This window comes from Cotesia typhae, unplaced genomic scaffold, assembly GCF_013202065.1.
Source record: "Cotesia typhae breed Kobodo isofemale line unplaced genomic scaffold, CoteBio_Ctyphae scaffold_91, whole genome shotgun sequence".
Taxonomy (NCBI): domain Eukaryota; kingdom Metazoa; phylum Arthropoda; class Insecta; order Hymenoptera; family Braconidae; genus Cotesia; species Cotesia typhae.
The window spans coordinates 4128063-4144568 of NW_027423781.1; the positions used below are offsets into that span (position 1 = coordinate 4128063).

General features: G+C 25.6%; 2 protein-coding genes and 1 long non-coding RNA gene across 4 annotated transcripts; 1 reads left to right on the forward strand and 2 right to left on the reverse strand.

The window, feature by feature from the left end:
• Positions 1–151: 151 nt before the first annotated feature.
• On the reverse strand, positions 152–9243 carry Top3beta (DNA topoisomerase 3-beta). Of its 2 annotated transcripts, XR_012480945.1 has the most exons (10): positions 9047–9243; positions 8825–8967; positions 8319–8513; positions 6600–6767; positions 6284–6531; positions 5331–5531; positions 5032–5236; positions 4553–4945; positions 2796–3797; positions 152–277 (listed from the first exon to the last, which is right to left on the reverse strand). XR_012480945.1 is itself a non-coding variant. In XM_074258605.1 (9 exons), exons 1-9 carry the CDS (start codon positions 9135–9137, stop codon positions 2880–2882), a joined length of 2562 nt encoding a protein of 853 aa, XP_074114706.1. In that variant the 5' UTR covers positions 9138–9243; the 3' UTR covers positions 2681–2879. The 2 variants fall into 2 exon arrangements, 1 of the variants encoding a protein (XP_074114706.1); XM_074258605.1 differs by lacking the exon at positions 152–277 and having other exon boundaries at positions 2681–3797.
• A 955-nt stretch (positions 9244–10198) lies between these two features.
• Vps2 (vacuolar protein sorting 2) lies at positions 10199–12280 on the reverse strand. Its single transcript, XM_074258264.1, has 4 exons — positions 11934–12280; positions 11671–11846; positions 11473–11607; positions 10199–10564 (listed from the first exon to the last, which is right to left on the reverse strand). Exons 1-4 carry the CDS (start codon positions 12099–12101, stop codon positions 10342–10344), a joined length of 702 nt encoding a protein of 233 aa, XP_074114365.1. The 5' UTR covers positions 12102–12280; the 3' UTR covers positions 10199–10341.
• A 783-nt stretch (positions 12281–13063) lies between these two features.
• LOC141537539 (uncharacterized) lies at positions 13064–15735 on the forward strand. The gene is made up of 3 exons (XR_012480940.1): positions 13064–13383; positions 13527–13683; positions 14630–15735. It is a non-coding gene; the product is annotated as an uncharacterized LOC141537539 (long non-coding RNA).
• Positions 15736–16506: the final 771 nt, after the last annotated feature.

Consider the following 16506-nt stretch of genomic DNA (forward strand, 5'->3'; position numbering starts at 1 on the left):
TGCAACAGTCTTAATTAACTTTAAAAACACTATAAATATTTTTTAAATATTTTTTTAATTATTTCAGGCAAAACTAGACTACAAAATTCTTAAAATGAAATTTAAAAACACTGGTAATATTTTTAGTGTGTACACTAAGTTTAATAACCCTGCGAAACTGACTTCTCTACAATCACTATGACCCCTCCCTTTTCAGTTACTCCCTCTTTTTAGCAATCTGCTTGCTCTTGACTCCATGAATCTCCACCATCACTAACCATGAGACACACGCATACTCCTTAGTACATACAACAAAACGGCACAAAATCAACAGGGAATTAAACAGTTGATAAAACCGTGTCATGGTAAAATTCACGATGTATAGTAAGAATTGAATTTTATATAAAAAATTATTTTTCTTAAATTTCATTTCATTTACTGAATAATCTAGAAGTTTAACAATAAATCCAGGATGCAAAAGAAAAAGCTTTGACAAAAAATAATAAACATTTAGAAAAATCTCTAAATTTACTGAAATTTTAATAAACTTTATGTCTAGAATATATTTTACAGTATTTCTTGTTCTTTGAATGACTCGCATTCTCTTTAGCTTACGTATTTGAATATAAATAATAATATACACTATTTATAGAGAGTGAAGGATAAAAAAATAATTAAAAATTCTTACTAAATGTAAAAGATGTATAAGATTGCAAAATGTTGAAAAGCTCTTATTCATGATTAAAAAAAATAAAAAGAAAAAAATTATGTGCTTTTATAAAAAATTCACAATTCTACTTCACCAACTGGAAACAGATCCAAAATTTTTTACGTATGAAATTTCAATATCCGAATAATATTAGACTCTAGTAAAAAAAACCTAAGGGCACTTTACATTTAATTATAAATTATAAATTATACATAAAAAAAATTAAAAAATTTTTTATCTTAAACTACCCGTGTAAAAAAAACTTGTACTATAATTGTCCTAAATAAGTCATAAGCTTAGGATCCTAAATGTGACATAATTTAGGATATTTTTATGACAACAAACCAAAATATCATTTAGAGAGAAAATATTGTAAAAAATACTTTTATGACAATTTTAAGATACTTTTTGACAATTTTATGACCATTTTAGGATACTTTTTGACAATTAAGGACAATTAAAGAGAATTTTATTACAATTTTAGAAAATTTTTATGAAAATTTTAGGATACTTTTATGACAATATTAGGATACTTATCAGTCTGTATTGATTTTTTAATAATAGAGAATTAGATTCTTGAAAAAAATAATGAAAATAAATTTAGCAAATACTTAATCATTTTTAGAATTTTTTTAACAAAAAAATTATGGCAAAAAAAAATGACGTAGAAATTTTAAGAAATTATGAATGCAATTTTTTTAAAATAATTTTTCAGAAAAAATTCATTTGTTAAATAAAATTCAAAAATTATCAAGTGACTGTTAATTGTAATGCCTTAAAAAATAAGGTAAGCTTTCAAGTTAAGTTTACTTCATTCATTTATTTTTTTTCTTCATTCTGTTAACTTTAACTTTTTATTTTGTTATAGTACTGAAATTGAGAGACTTCTAACAATTTTTACATTTCTTTTAACAAACATATTATAGCAAAAAAAAATTATTTAAAAAATTCCATTTTTAGAAACTCTAAAAAATTATAAATGCGATTTTCTAAAAACAATTTTCTGTACTCAGTTTATTTTTCAAGAAAAATCAAAAAATTCTCAATTGTCTGCTAATTTTAGCATCATATTTTGTTAATCAAAATTTTAGGATACTTTTTGACAATTTTATGACAATTTAAGAGAATTTTATGACAATTTTAGGATACCTTTACGACTATATTACTATATTACAACAGTAAGTATGTAAATACAATAATGACTATTCAATTTATTTCTTCTAAGATAATTAGAGTTATATATTGGTAACGCTAAAAATTAGAAGTGTGTATAGAGTCATTGTATACTAAAAGTATCCTAAAATTGCTATAATAGGAACTTAACAAAACCTCAAATTTTCTAAAATCGTTATCGATGTCATACAAGTGATGTATGGAGCATAGTATCCTAAAATTGTTATAAAATTTTTTTAAATTGTCTTAAAATATTACAAAAGTGTCCTAAAACTGTCATAAAAGTATCATTAAGTAGTCATTAAAGTGCCTAAAATTTTCATGGAAGTATTTTTACAATATTTTTCTCTGAGTAAGAGCGACAATATTTTTCTAAAATCTAAATTTCATTTCGGTTTATTGTCATAAATTTGTCATAAAAATGTCCTAAATTGTGTCACATTTAAGAACCTAAGCTTATGACTCTTTTAGGACAAGTTTTTTTTTACACGAGTATTGTTTTGACATTGTTTCTGTCTACAGATAAAAAGTAGAATTTAAAAAAAATAATCAATTTTAGAATTGTTAGATTCCAAAAAAGTATCATATTGCTTTGAAATTTTAACAGCTAATCCCTGAGACTATAAAAAATTTTTTAAGCTTTTCTACTGATTTTTAATTCAAAAAATTGGATTGTTTTTAACCAAAAAAAATTTTTTGTCGCATCTAAAAGTTGTGAAAAATCTTCCTTCGTTAACAATAATCAATTATAATAAAATAATATGATAGATAAACCATATAGACCAACTTTGAATTATAAAATGAAATTATAAGACTACAGGTCTCTTGATAAAAGAAAAGGAATCTCTCAATTGCAATAAATAAATTAAAAAAAAATGATAGTACTTTTTTGTAGACAGTCTTATGATATTAAATTGTATTTGTAGTTTTTTACCTCTTACATTGTATACATCAACGATGTACTTAAATTCGACAATTACTGTTTATAAAACAGTAAATACAAAATATGAATAAATATTTAAACAAAATATGCAGCTAACTGTGCCATTTTGTCTTTTGGCGGTCTTGATTTTCCTCTGCCGCGACTTTTATTAGAATGACCACGAGTTCGTGTTATAACGGGTTTGGACGCAACAGCTCTGTGTTTTTCAATTAGTTGTGTAAAAGCAGCGGTACAAAACACACAACCTACCATTTCCGTAGCCTCGTTTGGTAATTTACTTTTATCGGGTTTATATTCAACTGCTATTAATTGTGCTCCACACTCACAACATACTTCTGGATCAATAGATATTTTATGAGCATTTTCAAAAAAGTGAATGATAACGTCACAACGATTACATCCTAACTTCCATTTAGGTCCTGAGGAAGGATCCAGAACTAATATTCCATGATCACACTCTAAACAACTAGATACTCCATTGGAATTTAATCCATGGGGGCATGTAGGATGAGTACAAGAATTACATCCTAAATTACCTTTCTTCATATCACGGAATGGTGGATTGTTATAACAATATGGGCAGAATATAAAACTCTTGCCTCGAATACCTGTTGACCATGATAACAGTTCAAAGTCATCTAATGGACATTTCAATTCTTTGTAAATACGAATATTCCCATTTTGTGGTAAATTATAAGTTTCATTGCAGTGAGCGCAATGTAATCGAGTTGGTTTTGTTTGAATATATTTCATATACCGCCGACATTTACCACACCGAGATAACGCTTTCCCCGTTGCAGATAATGGAGAGAATGATACTTCAAATAATTGATCCATTCCTTCAATATTTGAAACAAAATAATGGAATTTTTGTCTAAATATTTCGACTGTGTGATTGAGAACTGCATTGTAATTAGCTTGTCCTAGGGCGATCAAATTAAGTTGTTCTTCAACTGCTGTTCTCATTGTTGGTAATACTAACTCTGGATCAATCTAAAATTAGCCAATTAGTTGTATGATTAGATCTTGAAAAATAATTGTTTAAAAAATTTCTATTTAAAAAAAATGGGCATTGTTGTGACAAGAAATTCATTTGTTAGAAAATTTACACAATTTTATTTCTTAGATAAAAAAATCAAAATTTTTATCACAGTAAGGTTTGTGTTGAAAAAAAAGAGTAATTATGCAGAAGTGGGACTTCGCTTATTTTAGATAAAATTGAAATAAAACAAAAAAATCGAAAAATTGATCTTTTTGAACACTTTTTTTTTTTTTTTTTTTAATTATTCTTCACGATGGATTTATGATAATAATGATAAAAATTATGAAATTTATAATTTAATATTAATATTTAATTATGAAAATTCAATGAAATTTAATTATTTAATTATGAAAATTAAATATTTTGATGCTTTCTTTCATTTGAAAATTCAAAAATTTACAAATTCAAAAATTGCACGACTTATAATTCGAAGCATCAGAGAGCGCTTTACGATCGAAAAATTTGTTTTTTCTCAATTTCGCAACTATTATTTAATTAATTACACGATTGGTAATCCACGTAGTCTAATTAATTTGCGCATCATTCGATAGATAATTTAATGGAAATTTATTCTGTCACTGGTAAAAATCAATTTAAAATAATAGAACCAGAAAAAAATATCAAAATAGTTCAAAACAAATTCTTATCAATCAACTTGAATTTCCGTTTGAAACACGAGAATAAATATAAAAATTTTAGTAAATACCTTTTGATATCCATGAACAAGAACGATTCCAAGCGAAGTTGGAACAAGTTTTCTTCCAGTAACAACATTGACATAATTTCTTGTACAGATATTATTGATATGTACTGGAATCGATGCATCAGTACCAATACCGTGTTTTTCCATTAGAGTGATTAATTCAGATTCGGTTAAATAATCAGGTGGCTGTGTATAGCATTCTGATAATTTAACATCACTGACATTACATTTATCGCCTTGAAAGAATTGTGGTAAACTATTATTTTCATTTATTGACTGCCACGTAAGTAAACTTGTGTAGCCAGGATCAATGGTTGTTCGACCGACTAGAGAGAATGATTCTATGCCAATTGAAAATTTCACTGTTGTACTCAAGTACTTACAATCGGGTGCAACCTGTGAAAATATTTAAAAAATATTGATTCATTACTTTACATTGATTTTTGACATGAATTAGAATTAAATTGACGATAATTTGTTACCGTTGCAATAAAATGTCGAGTGATAAAATCATACAGCCTCCAGCTATCCCCATCTAATTCATTTCTTGAAGCAGATTTCATTGGTGTAATCGGAGGATGATCACCAGCATCATGGCCTTTTCTCGGACGATTTATTCCTTTTTCCAATATTTTTCTTACATCATCGCCCCAATCGGAAGAGTTTCGTTGTTGTTTCAATGTTGCTCTGAAAATAATGTAATTGAAACATCAGATCAATTTGTTATTATTTATAAGTTGATTTGCGATTCAAAAAAAAAAAAAAAAAAAAATTCACTTACAATAAATCAAAGTTTTCTGGATAAGATGTCGTTTCAGTTCGTGGATAACTGATGTATCCTTGTATATAAAGACGTTCAGCTATCTGCATGGCATGATGTGGTCCCATACCTAATCCAGAACTTGAAATCCTCATTAACTCTACCGTGTTCAATGCTAGCGGTCGTGCTTTAGTTTTTTCGACATTTTGAACACTGACAACTCTGAAAAAAAAATTCGTATTTGTTTTTTTAATATTTTGAGAGGGTGGAATTTGCAAGAAATTTTATTTTTATTCCTAATTATTCGTATAATTAAAAGAATAAAGTAAATTTTATCTCTGACGTATTTATATAATAAAATAAGTTTTTTAAATTAAATTTAGTATCATTAGAAAGGTTCTGATCTGAATTACCTTACAAATATTTCTTATGTTTTTCAGCAACAATTAATTTTTTATGCCAAGTTTTCGATGTGATTCTAAATAGATTCAAATTTCGCGGTAAACGTGATTTATTTATTTATTTATTTTATTTTGTTCATATGAATGTGGTTATGAATCAAAAATTAATTCATATAATTAAGAAATTAAGGACCAGTGTTTTAATCAGGAATAAAATTTTACCCAGGATAAAATTATTATTGTCAGTATATCTATCAGTTAGTATAAATTATGGAATTGGGGTGGTGCCCATGATAACACATTAGAACCTATAGTAAATCTTCAAAATAAATTGTCAAGCAAAATGAAAATTACAGATGATTTTGTTAGTATCACTGAAAATTAAACAATCTTTAATTGTCCAAGCTTTAACTCATTATTTTTCTAAATGTAAAACTTTGTACTCTGAGAGAATAGTTAATACACGGACCAGACAGTTAACTCTACGAAAAATTAACAGATCACTAAATACTAAAAAATAATAAATAAAAATTTTCTAGGGAATTTGTATAATTTTAGAGAAATAATTCTTACACCGCTTCACGATGATCTTTCACGAGACTGAGGAATGAATTAGCTATTTCTTTGTCAAACAAGCGGTTTCTATCCCAGTTCAGAGATAATTCTAGACTATCTGATAATTTTATAGTCACTTGTAACACCCAATAAGGATCAGGTTTGAAAGTCGAAATTTCATCGTGTCTCTGGACACAAAATCCTAATGTTGGTGTTTGACAGGGTCCATATGATATTAATGAAGCATCTAAGTCACCATATTTTCCCTAAAATTATCATAAAATATAAATTGAGGAAATGTGCAAATGATGTTTTAAAAATTGGTTTTTCGTACTTGGAAAAATTTTGTTTGAAATCGAGTAAACGCACAACCAATACGTAAATCCAATTCTTGACGAGCATCGACACTTTTAGCTTCGTTTTCATTCGGCTTAACAAGATTCGCTAATGCATATTTAATATCACGATCAGTAATTGCTGAAAAACGGGCTCTCCATATATTCTGAGAAGGAAAATGTTCAAAAGTAATAACTTACAATTAACATAACTTATTACTATTAATACAATATATTTCGTTCGAGATTCGCTGTTAAGATAGATTGAAAGAAAAACAGATGGAAAAAAATATATAATTTATAGGAAGTGAAGTTGCTTTTGGAGCGAGTACAGTAAAAATTGAAAAAATAAATCTAATTGAAAAATTTGATAAATAAAATATAGAAAAATTTATTGATTTTATTTGCTATTCATTAACGTTTAATTTCAATAATCTTTGATCAATATCATCTACTAGCCAAATTAGACAATATTAAATGTCTTATATGTTGTTCTTAAAAACGAATCTCAAAAATAATGTTGAAATTAGCAGACATCTCACAATTCTTGAAATTTGTATAATGAATTAATTATTGTAAAAAAAAAAAAAAAAAAAAAAATTTTAATTCGCACTTATATTATTTTTAAATTTCTACATGTAGAAATTTTTGTTAAATTTTTTTCATCATAATTTAATTGTAAGATATTTGTTAAATTCAGTATCATATCGCGTTACTAATGCCAAAGGGCACATCTACACATCTACGCCCTTTTGGCTCTGCAGAGCAAAAAGAACGTACAAAAAAATTTTTTTTCCTCCAACCAACCTAAAAATGTTTATAACATTCAGATTTGTAAAAAAAAGTGAAAAAAAAAAAATTTTTTTTTGCTTACTTCTTTTTGGCTCTAAGACAAAAAAAAATTTCAAAGCCAAAAGGGCGTATCATTTTTTTTAATCATAGTTAATTATTAGCCTTAAAAAAGTTATAACACCGGTCAAAATAATGACTTTTCAACTGATTTTATTAATGGATTTGAATATTAAAAAAAAAAAAAAAAAACCAAAATAAAATAAAATAAAATTTTGACAAAAAATGTATTTGACTCAATTAAACAATTTTCATTTCTATTGATCTAATAATCATGCTTCTACTGATAAAGTGTAATGAATAATGTTTAATTGTACAAATTAAAAAATCATGTCAGATTAAAGTATTTTTTCAAAGTTTAGATTTAAACGTAATATATATTTTTATGATTAAAAAAAATGATACGCCCTTTTGACTTTAGAATTTTTTTGTCTTAAAGCCAAAAGGGCGTATACAAAAAAAATTTTTATTCACTTTTCTTGCAGATTTAAATGTTATAAACATTTTTAGATTAGTTAGAATAACACTAAAGTTAGCCGTCAGTTATTAATTTTAAAAATTTTTTTAATAAATTAATTACAATAAAAAAAAATGCTTCTGAAAATTTTCACTTGTGATTTTTATTAATTTTCACATGTGAAAATTTTTAATTTAATTTTTTTTTTTTATAATATAATTGCTATAAAATTCTAAAAAAATTTTTAATATCTGTCAACTTTAGTGTTATTAGTTGGAGTGAAAAAAAATTTTTTTCATACGCCCTTTTGGCTCCGTAGAGTCAAAAGGGCGTAGATCTTGAGATACGCTCTTCAGGCATTAATAACGCGATATCTCCGAATAGAATAAAAAATTCAATATGTGCATATTACATTTGGATTTATCGGGCGTGTCATTCCACATTGAAGAGCATGTATAACTTCAAAACAAATATTTTCACCTTCTTTATCACAATCTAACCATAAAATTAAATAATCAAGATTCGATCCCTCTTTGGCAAGAAATGTTGGAATTTTAAGTTTAGGTACTGCTTCTTTTTTTTCCGTTGGACAAGAGAATAATTCAGCCTATAAACAATAAAAAATATTGGTTAATCCTAAATACAATTTAATGACACTGAAATTAGCAGACGTCTAAAAAGTTTTGATTTTTTTTTTTTTATTAAATTCCAACTAAAAAGATAGTTCTAAAAAATTGCACTTATAGTTTTTCAAGTTTTTTACATGTGCAATTTTTTTTTAAATTTTTTAATTGAAATTTTTTCGAAAAAAATTTTCTAAAAATTTCGAAAAGTCAGCTAACTTAATTTTCATTACAATTTAAGGAAATATCACAAAATTGATTAACATTAATTTTTTCAGAAAAAAAAAATACTTACTGGATCCACTTTGTCCCAACTGTTGTATTTACCCACAAAATCAAAACTCATAACATGACCACAAACTGAGGTCATTTTAAAACTAACAGTTTCTGATTTAAATTGGCCAACCCATTCATGTACTGAGCATGATCCATTCATTCCTAAAATAATAAATTTTAATAAAAATTAATTGATTTTTTAAATCATATGTTCTGTCAAATAAATTTTTCATTAACCTACCTTTTCTAGATGAACAGTGCCCATTACTTAAAATATTAGCCAAAGATGCGGCTAGCGATGGCTTTTCAGCCACCATAAAAACAGTTTTCATTTTTGTTTATTTATTTTAACTATTTTTAATAGTTTCAATTTTAAAAGTAAACAAAAACTAATTATTCAAATAAACTAATGTCGAAATTACGACAGTCGCTAGTTACACTGACACCAACTTTAATTGAGCCAACTGTCAGCATTGCAAACATAAATAAAGGTATGTAAAAATTTATATTGAAGATCGTGGCTCTACCTATTGGGAACAATTGTGTGTTCACCAGTTTGCAAAGGCCTCTATTTTTTTTTTGTAATTCAAGGAGCGTTTTGAATGATCAAAAAAAAATAAACATGATCAAAAATCATTGCAATATTTTTTTAATAGTTAAAAGTATTTCACAAAAAATTTTTAAAATGTAGAAATGTCCACAAAATGAAGCAGAGCAAATGAAAATGAAGTTAGCCGACATTTAAAAATTTTTAGAAATTTTTTATTGAAAAAATTTAAATTGAATAATTAGACAAAAAAATTTCACTTGTAAAAAAACTTGAAAAACTATAAGTGTAATTTTTTAGAAATATCTTTTTAGTTGTAATTTAATTAATAAAAAAAAATTAAAAATTTTCAGGCGTCTGCGAACTTCAGTGTCATCAGAGCAAATATTTTTTTAAAAATATTTTCACAAAATGCTTTAAATTTATATAAATTTTTTCTCTTTTTTTTTCAAGTTATTTAAATTAATTTAAAATTTTTATTTTATTTATATTAAATTGTGCAATTTTTTTAAACATAACAAGATTACATTTTTGAAAAAATGCTTGCCTTAATTATTAAAAAATAGGCACAAATAATTTCTTCATTTCTTTTAATCTATTGATCAGAGATTTAAATATTTTTCATTTTCCGAAGCAATTGAATCTTCAACTTCTTTATCAAAAGCTTTATGCTTTTAATAGTTTTTTAAATTGAAAAGCAGAAATTTCAAAAAAATTGTGTAACATTAAAATGATCTTTTAAAAAAATGAAGTGTTCAAACCATATTTACCATCTTTGTTCAATTATATCAGATTATCTATTTTTGATTAAATGTAGGTATCATGAAATAAAAAAAAATATATAAATAATATTATATACATATTTTTTATCTAGTGGTAATATTTTTTTAGATTAATAATAAAATAAAATAAGATAGTAATAAGCGGCGTCAAAAAATATGTTAGAAATTCTATTATTATATTAATCGCCATATAATAATCATAAATTTCTACTCTCTTCGCAGATTTTCTAATCTTGCTTGAAGATCTGCATCTGCATCTGGAAGATTGCCGCCTCCTCCCGAAGCGTCTTCTCCACCGGCACCAGCCGCTGTTGCTACAGGCTGCTTAGAACCAGCAATACTGAGAGAGCCTGTAGCTTGAGGCAATCCAGATAATTGATCGGTTAGTTGGAGACCAAGTTCGTCCAAAACTTGCGCTACTACTGCATCACTGAAATAAAAGTGAATATTTTTATTTCGCAAATTAGTAGCAATAAATTAAAAAAAAAAAATTTATCAAAAATCAAAAATAATAAATTAGAAAATCCAAAAGTGTCCGACTCATAATGCTCATTTAATTATAAAAAAATAATAAAATAAAACGAATGTGAAAGAAATATCAAACAGCTGAAAGGCCATAAGAGCGTATAAAAAATTTTCGTCCGAAATGTGCAGAAATGTAAAAAATAGTATTTTTTTTTTTTCAAGTCCGAAAAAAATTTTTAATTTGGAAAAAAATTTTTTTTCACACCTCTGCACGTTTCATTCAAAAATACGTTGATTCCCGAAAAAAAAATTTTTTTATACGCTCTTATGACTCCCGGGCCATTGTTGTTATTGTTATTGTTTCAAAAAGCCAAGAGGAAGACGACCTGACTTAGGTCGTTGAAGAAAATCAAATGTGCGACGAGCTATCTCACATTCAAACCGCACTGACGACCATAAATAAATTGCAAGGCCAGTTGTTGAAAATTTGCGGAATTAACTTTGAGTTTCCCTATTTCGTGCATGGGAAATTATACATCGCGTGTTCGTGAGTCGGGAAACCAGTATCTTTATATATTAACGCACCGCAAAAAAAAAAGACAAAAGCTATATTAAATCAGAAAGCTTTAAATTGATTAACAGTGTTGCATTTAATGTAATTTAATGTATGCTTGAATTTTGTATCAAGTTTTGACCATACTTTTTACAAATATATGTTATCTAGTTTTTTTGTAAAAATCAAAAAAATTGTCAGATGCCTGCAGATTTCAGTATCATTAAAAACTTTAATATAATTATCAGTGACCCTTTTATTAGCTAAAAGGCTGTTGGGTCGATGTATCAATAAATAAATAAATAAAGAAATTTATTTACCTTTCTTCTTCGTCACCTTCATCTTCCATTGCATCATCAATAGCATCGTTCATAATTTCTTCTTTCATATCCATTATTTCAGATTGTTTTTCAAATTCTTGCAATATTTTTTGTATATGAGGTAGGTTTAGTTGTCTGAAAAAGATTTATATAATTATATGAAATTACAAAAAATATCATCAATTAAGAATGACTTACTTGTTCATATTCTGCATAGCTCTGGTAACACCTTTCATAGCATTTGCCATCGTATTTTGAGATTTTAACGTTTGTATTTTTAATGAAACTGCCTGAATATTCGCTTTCATTAACATGAATTTTTTAACATATCTTCGTGTTCTAACTAAATCTTTAGCCATGATTTTAACAGCATCCTAAAAATAAACAAAGTGAAAAAAGTTACAACAAACAGTGTTGAATTAATACTTTTAAGTAACGTCAATTAACATATTATCAATTACCATTTGTCCTTCTTTAGCTAATTTTTTAATATCAGCTATAATTTTTTTCTCTTGTTGTTCCATCCTTTGTCTTTCACGATCTAAATCTCTCATTGCTTTATTCAATGCCCGTTGATTTTTACGGAGCATTTCATCCGGTGTTACCCGTTTTCCAAAGAGCCACTCCATTGCGTACAGTAATTAAATATCCAAAAACAAATTAATTGAAAGACTTTGGTAACAATAACATTAAAAACTTTTTACGTTGAAATATATTTTATAAAATTATGCTTAAAACTTGCAAAGCGTAATATTGTTTAAATATTAAATATTGTATAGTAAACAGTTCACAATGAAAGAGACAATTGCTGCAAAAAATAAATTTTATCAATTAATTTTATTGTGAAATAAATTTTTATTTTGTGTCAATTAGTACTGTCACTTACATTTTTTTATCTCACATTAGCCATGACTCATAAAGAATGTATATTAACGACAATAACATAGCACAGTATAGGTATGTCATACCTATAGTTAAATTGGACGCGTTCAAGTGTAGCAACTGTCTTTCAGAGAATTACCGTAATCACAAAACTGAAATTAGCACAAACCTTAACAATTTTTTTGATTTTATTTAAAAAATTAATTAATTTTCAAAAAATATGAAAATAAATTTAGCAGATATTTAATAATTTTTTAAATTTTTCTTAACAAATAAATTATAGCAAAAAAATTTAGAAAAAAAAATTGACATTTAGAAATTAAAAAAAATTAAAAATCTAATTTTTTAAAAATCATTTTTTGGAACTAATTTTTTTGTTAAATAAAATTTAAAAATTCTCTTGTGACTGCTAATTTTAATGTCATAAAAAAATACACATTTAAAAAATGCTTCTAAAAACTTTCACTTGTAATTTTTATTAATTTTTACTTGTGAAACTTTTTAATTTTATTTTTATTATAATAATTTAATTGCTATAAATATCTAAAATAATTTTTATATCTATCAACTTCATTGTCATGTTTTTTTTTTTATTCTTCAGTAACTTACATTAAAATTAAACTAAAAATTTGAATAGCGCGTCACGCACGCGCCTAAACTTTAACCAATAATGAATCGTGGCCCGTTTTTTGCGAGTTTCGACCTTTGACTAACTTCAAGACTTTCATCTATTTTGATTTAGATGATTGTTAGTTTTGAATACAACCAATGAAGAACATTTCTTAAAAAAAAAAAAAAAAAAAATACACATTATAAAAATAAGCTGTCATAAAATAAAATCATTTATACGTTCAGTTATTTTATTATTTCTATGGAAGAAATGACGAGAAATGTACAGCGGCTGAATGAGAAATCTCCCAGAGTTTATAAAATCTAATATAATTTATTGGATAAATGATGTAAACAGCTCTGTGATAATGAGACGAAGGCAGAAAAAAATATTCTTAATTATTAAATAATATGTCCAAGGTATAACAGGTATTTTTTTATAAGGTATAATATATGAAATTAGGTTATAAATAACAGTGAAAATAAGTAACAATTTTATTATTTTAAACATTCAAAAATAGGTATTATGACATATTAAAATGACTAATTATCGTATTTTTTAGGATCAATTTATAAACTGTCAAATAAATCAACATACAGACAGATTTTTTAGTAAGAAAGTCATGATATAGTTGTCCCGGTGAAAGAATTCAAGGAAACAAAGTAACATAGGTAATCCTACAGAATAACACAGGTAATCCTTCATGTATTAAATTTTAGGTAAGACTAAATTAACGATTTTCAACAAGCTAATTCAAAGTTATCAATAAGGGTCAGTTTTTCAATCCAGGATAAAGTTTTATGTAGTATTAAAATATATCTATATATTTTATTTATAAATATACTAGCAATAATAACTTCATTTTTATCCCAAATTAAAAAACTGGCCTTGAGTATAAATTTTTACCGCTTGAAAAAATTTAGGGTCAGTTTTTTATCTAGGATAAAATTTTATCCAATGATGAAATATATCTATACACAGTGGAAACTCTATTTAATGAAAAACTCGATATAACGTAGAAAATACTAAAGTTTATTTAGTTTGCATTATTAATCCTATATTTAAACACTCTATACAGCATCACATACTCTTTGTAACGAAATAATTCGCTTAACTTTGAATTCAGTAACCGACTCAAAACCATAAATATTTCTTCTACGAAGCATTAAATGCCACTAAATTATTAGAAGAGTTTTTTTTATTCAATGATGATGATGATCCGACAATATTGCAAGATATAAATAAAATAAAAAAAGAATTCAGTTAAAACATTGGCAAAATAAAAAACACCAAGCTAAATTAACTGATTACGACTTTTTAAAACAATAAAAGGCACTTTGTATAATAATATGTTGATAAACAATCGCTTATTTATTAAAAATCATGACGTTTTGTGGAATTAATTAGAAATGAAGTACTTATTCCTCGAATATTAGTCGCTATACGTATTCTCTCCGTATAACGAAAACTCTTCATACCGTAAAAATGTATCCGGTACCTTGAATTTATATAGAGTTTCCACTGTATATAAATATATTGGCAATTATAATAATACTTTTATCCTAGATTGAAAAACTAGACCCTAATATTATGAAACTAGATTTTTAAGTTGATTGATTAATTTTAATTCCTAATCTTCTGATTATACGATATCTTATCATTCAGTAGGTATTTCTGATTTGACAGTATGTGAATTTGATTTAAGTTCAAATTTTAATAGAAAAATAAAAAAAATTCAAATAACCAAATTTATTATAACTTAACTGCAAGTACTCAGATTCTTGATCTATCATTGGACATCATTTTGTTATTTTTTTTTAACACGCTTATATGAGCTTTGTCTGTATCTGTGTATAAAATAGAATTTTTAAACTCTGTTTTCTTTGCCACTTCAAAACGTTAGATTAATTTAAAACTTTTGCACACTTATCAAGGTCTAGTGACAATACAATAATTGAATAAGTTTAACTCATTATCCTGATCAGGATTGTCAGGATTCGTAATTTTTAGATTTATTGGCAAAAGAGCCTGAGAAACGGCTATCACATCCAAGGAAGGCAGCACAGCGAGCTGATTATAAACTTAATGGATTGTAATTAAAATAAAACACGTTTAATGGTAAATTTAACTCAAAAGTAAAAAAAAATTTTCACTAAGTTTAAGATAAAAATAAAGTGATTAACAAAAAAAATTCATTGCATTGTAAACAAAGAGTGAATGTTATTTAAGATATTTTAATAATGACTCTACTTTCATCAGAATTCGTCAATAAAATTAATATGAGAATTTATTTTAAGCACCCTACGTTTTTTTACGATAAAATTAATTTCTTGTTAATCACTCTATTTTTACCTTAAACTTTGTAAAAATTATTTTATACTTTTGAGTTGGTTTTTTTCAATTCAAACGTGTTTTTTAATTTCATCGGATTACTTTGAATATTAATTATACTTAATACTTCTTACATATCCTGAAGTGTAACGACAGCAAACCCACAGAAAAAATACCCGCAATGATATAAAAGGGAGATTTTTTTTTTCTCCCAAAAAACTATAGCAAATTCTTGTAAATAATTAGTTGTTGTTTTTTAAATGACCTTTTGGTTTTTTCTGAGATAATTAGTTGCTGAGATATTGATGTTCAGGTATTTTCTCTCTGAGTATTTTGTTTTCGTTACCACATGCAGGAAGCTATAAAAATATGCAAACTAATGAATGTGTATAATAATGTAACAATAAATTTTATTCTAAATAAATAAGAATATAACAATGGAATAATGTAGTGTCTAAATGTTATCACTTTTATCCATTACAATTAATTTAATATAGAAAAAAAAATATAACTTAAAATAAAAAGTAGACTAAAATAATACTAATCTGGTAATGTTAAAAAGTATTTGATTAAAAATCAACTTTCATTTATAATTTTACTGTTGGGCTGTGTTAAAAAAATTAAAAAAAAATTCATTTTTAAATTTTATTTATAGAAATTTATTAAAACAAACTAAGAATTTATTTATTTCATCAAATACTTATTAAATTAACTCACAATGAAAATAATACCTTGATAAGAAATTTCATACTTCTTTGAGATATTTAAATTAAATTATCGAAAACAAATGTTTATTATAATTATCATTAAGTAAATGTTTTTCATCAAAAGCGTGTTTTGCGATAAAATTATTTTTACAGACTGTATGTAAATAATTTAACGCGCCACTGAAACTACTCGGATGGTTCAAAAATATAAAACTTGTTATTATTTTTATGGAATTCCAAATTAAAGATACAATATTGTATATGTTTTTAATTCGAAGAGGTCAATGAAATGTTTCATTTTAATTAAATTTATGAATAATTTTTTAATTGTTAAAATATCAAAAAAATCAAACGATTACAACTATGTCTACATTCGACGTATTTTATTCGTAAGAAGTTATAAAATTTAAAAATTCAACCGACCAAAAAATCCAATCGCTATATTAAGAAAATACTTTTTGGAGAATTTCCGACGATCTCGTTTGAAACTAGTGTGATCAAAAC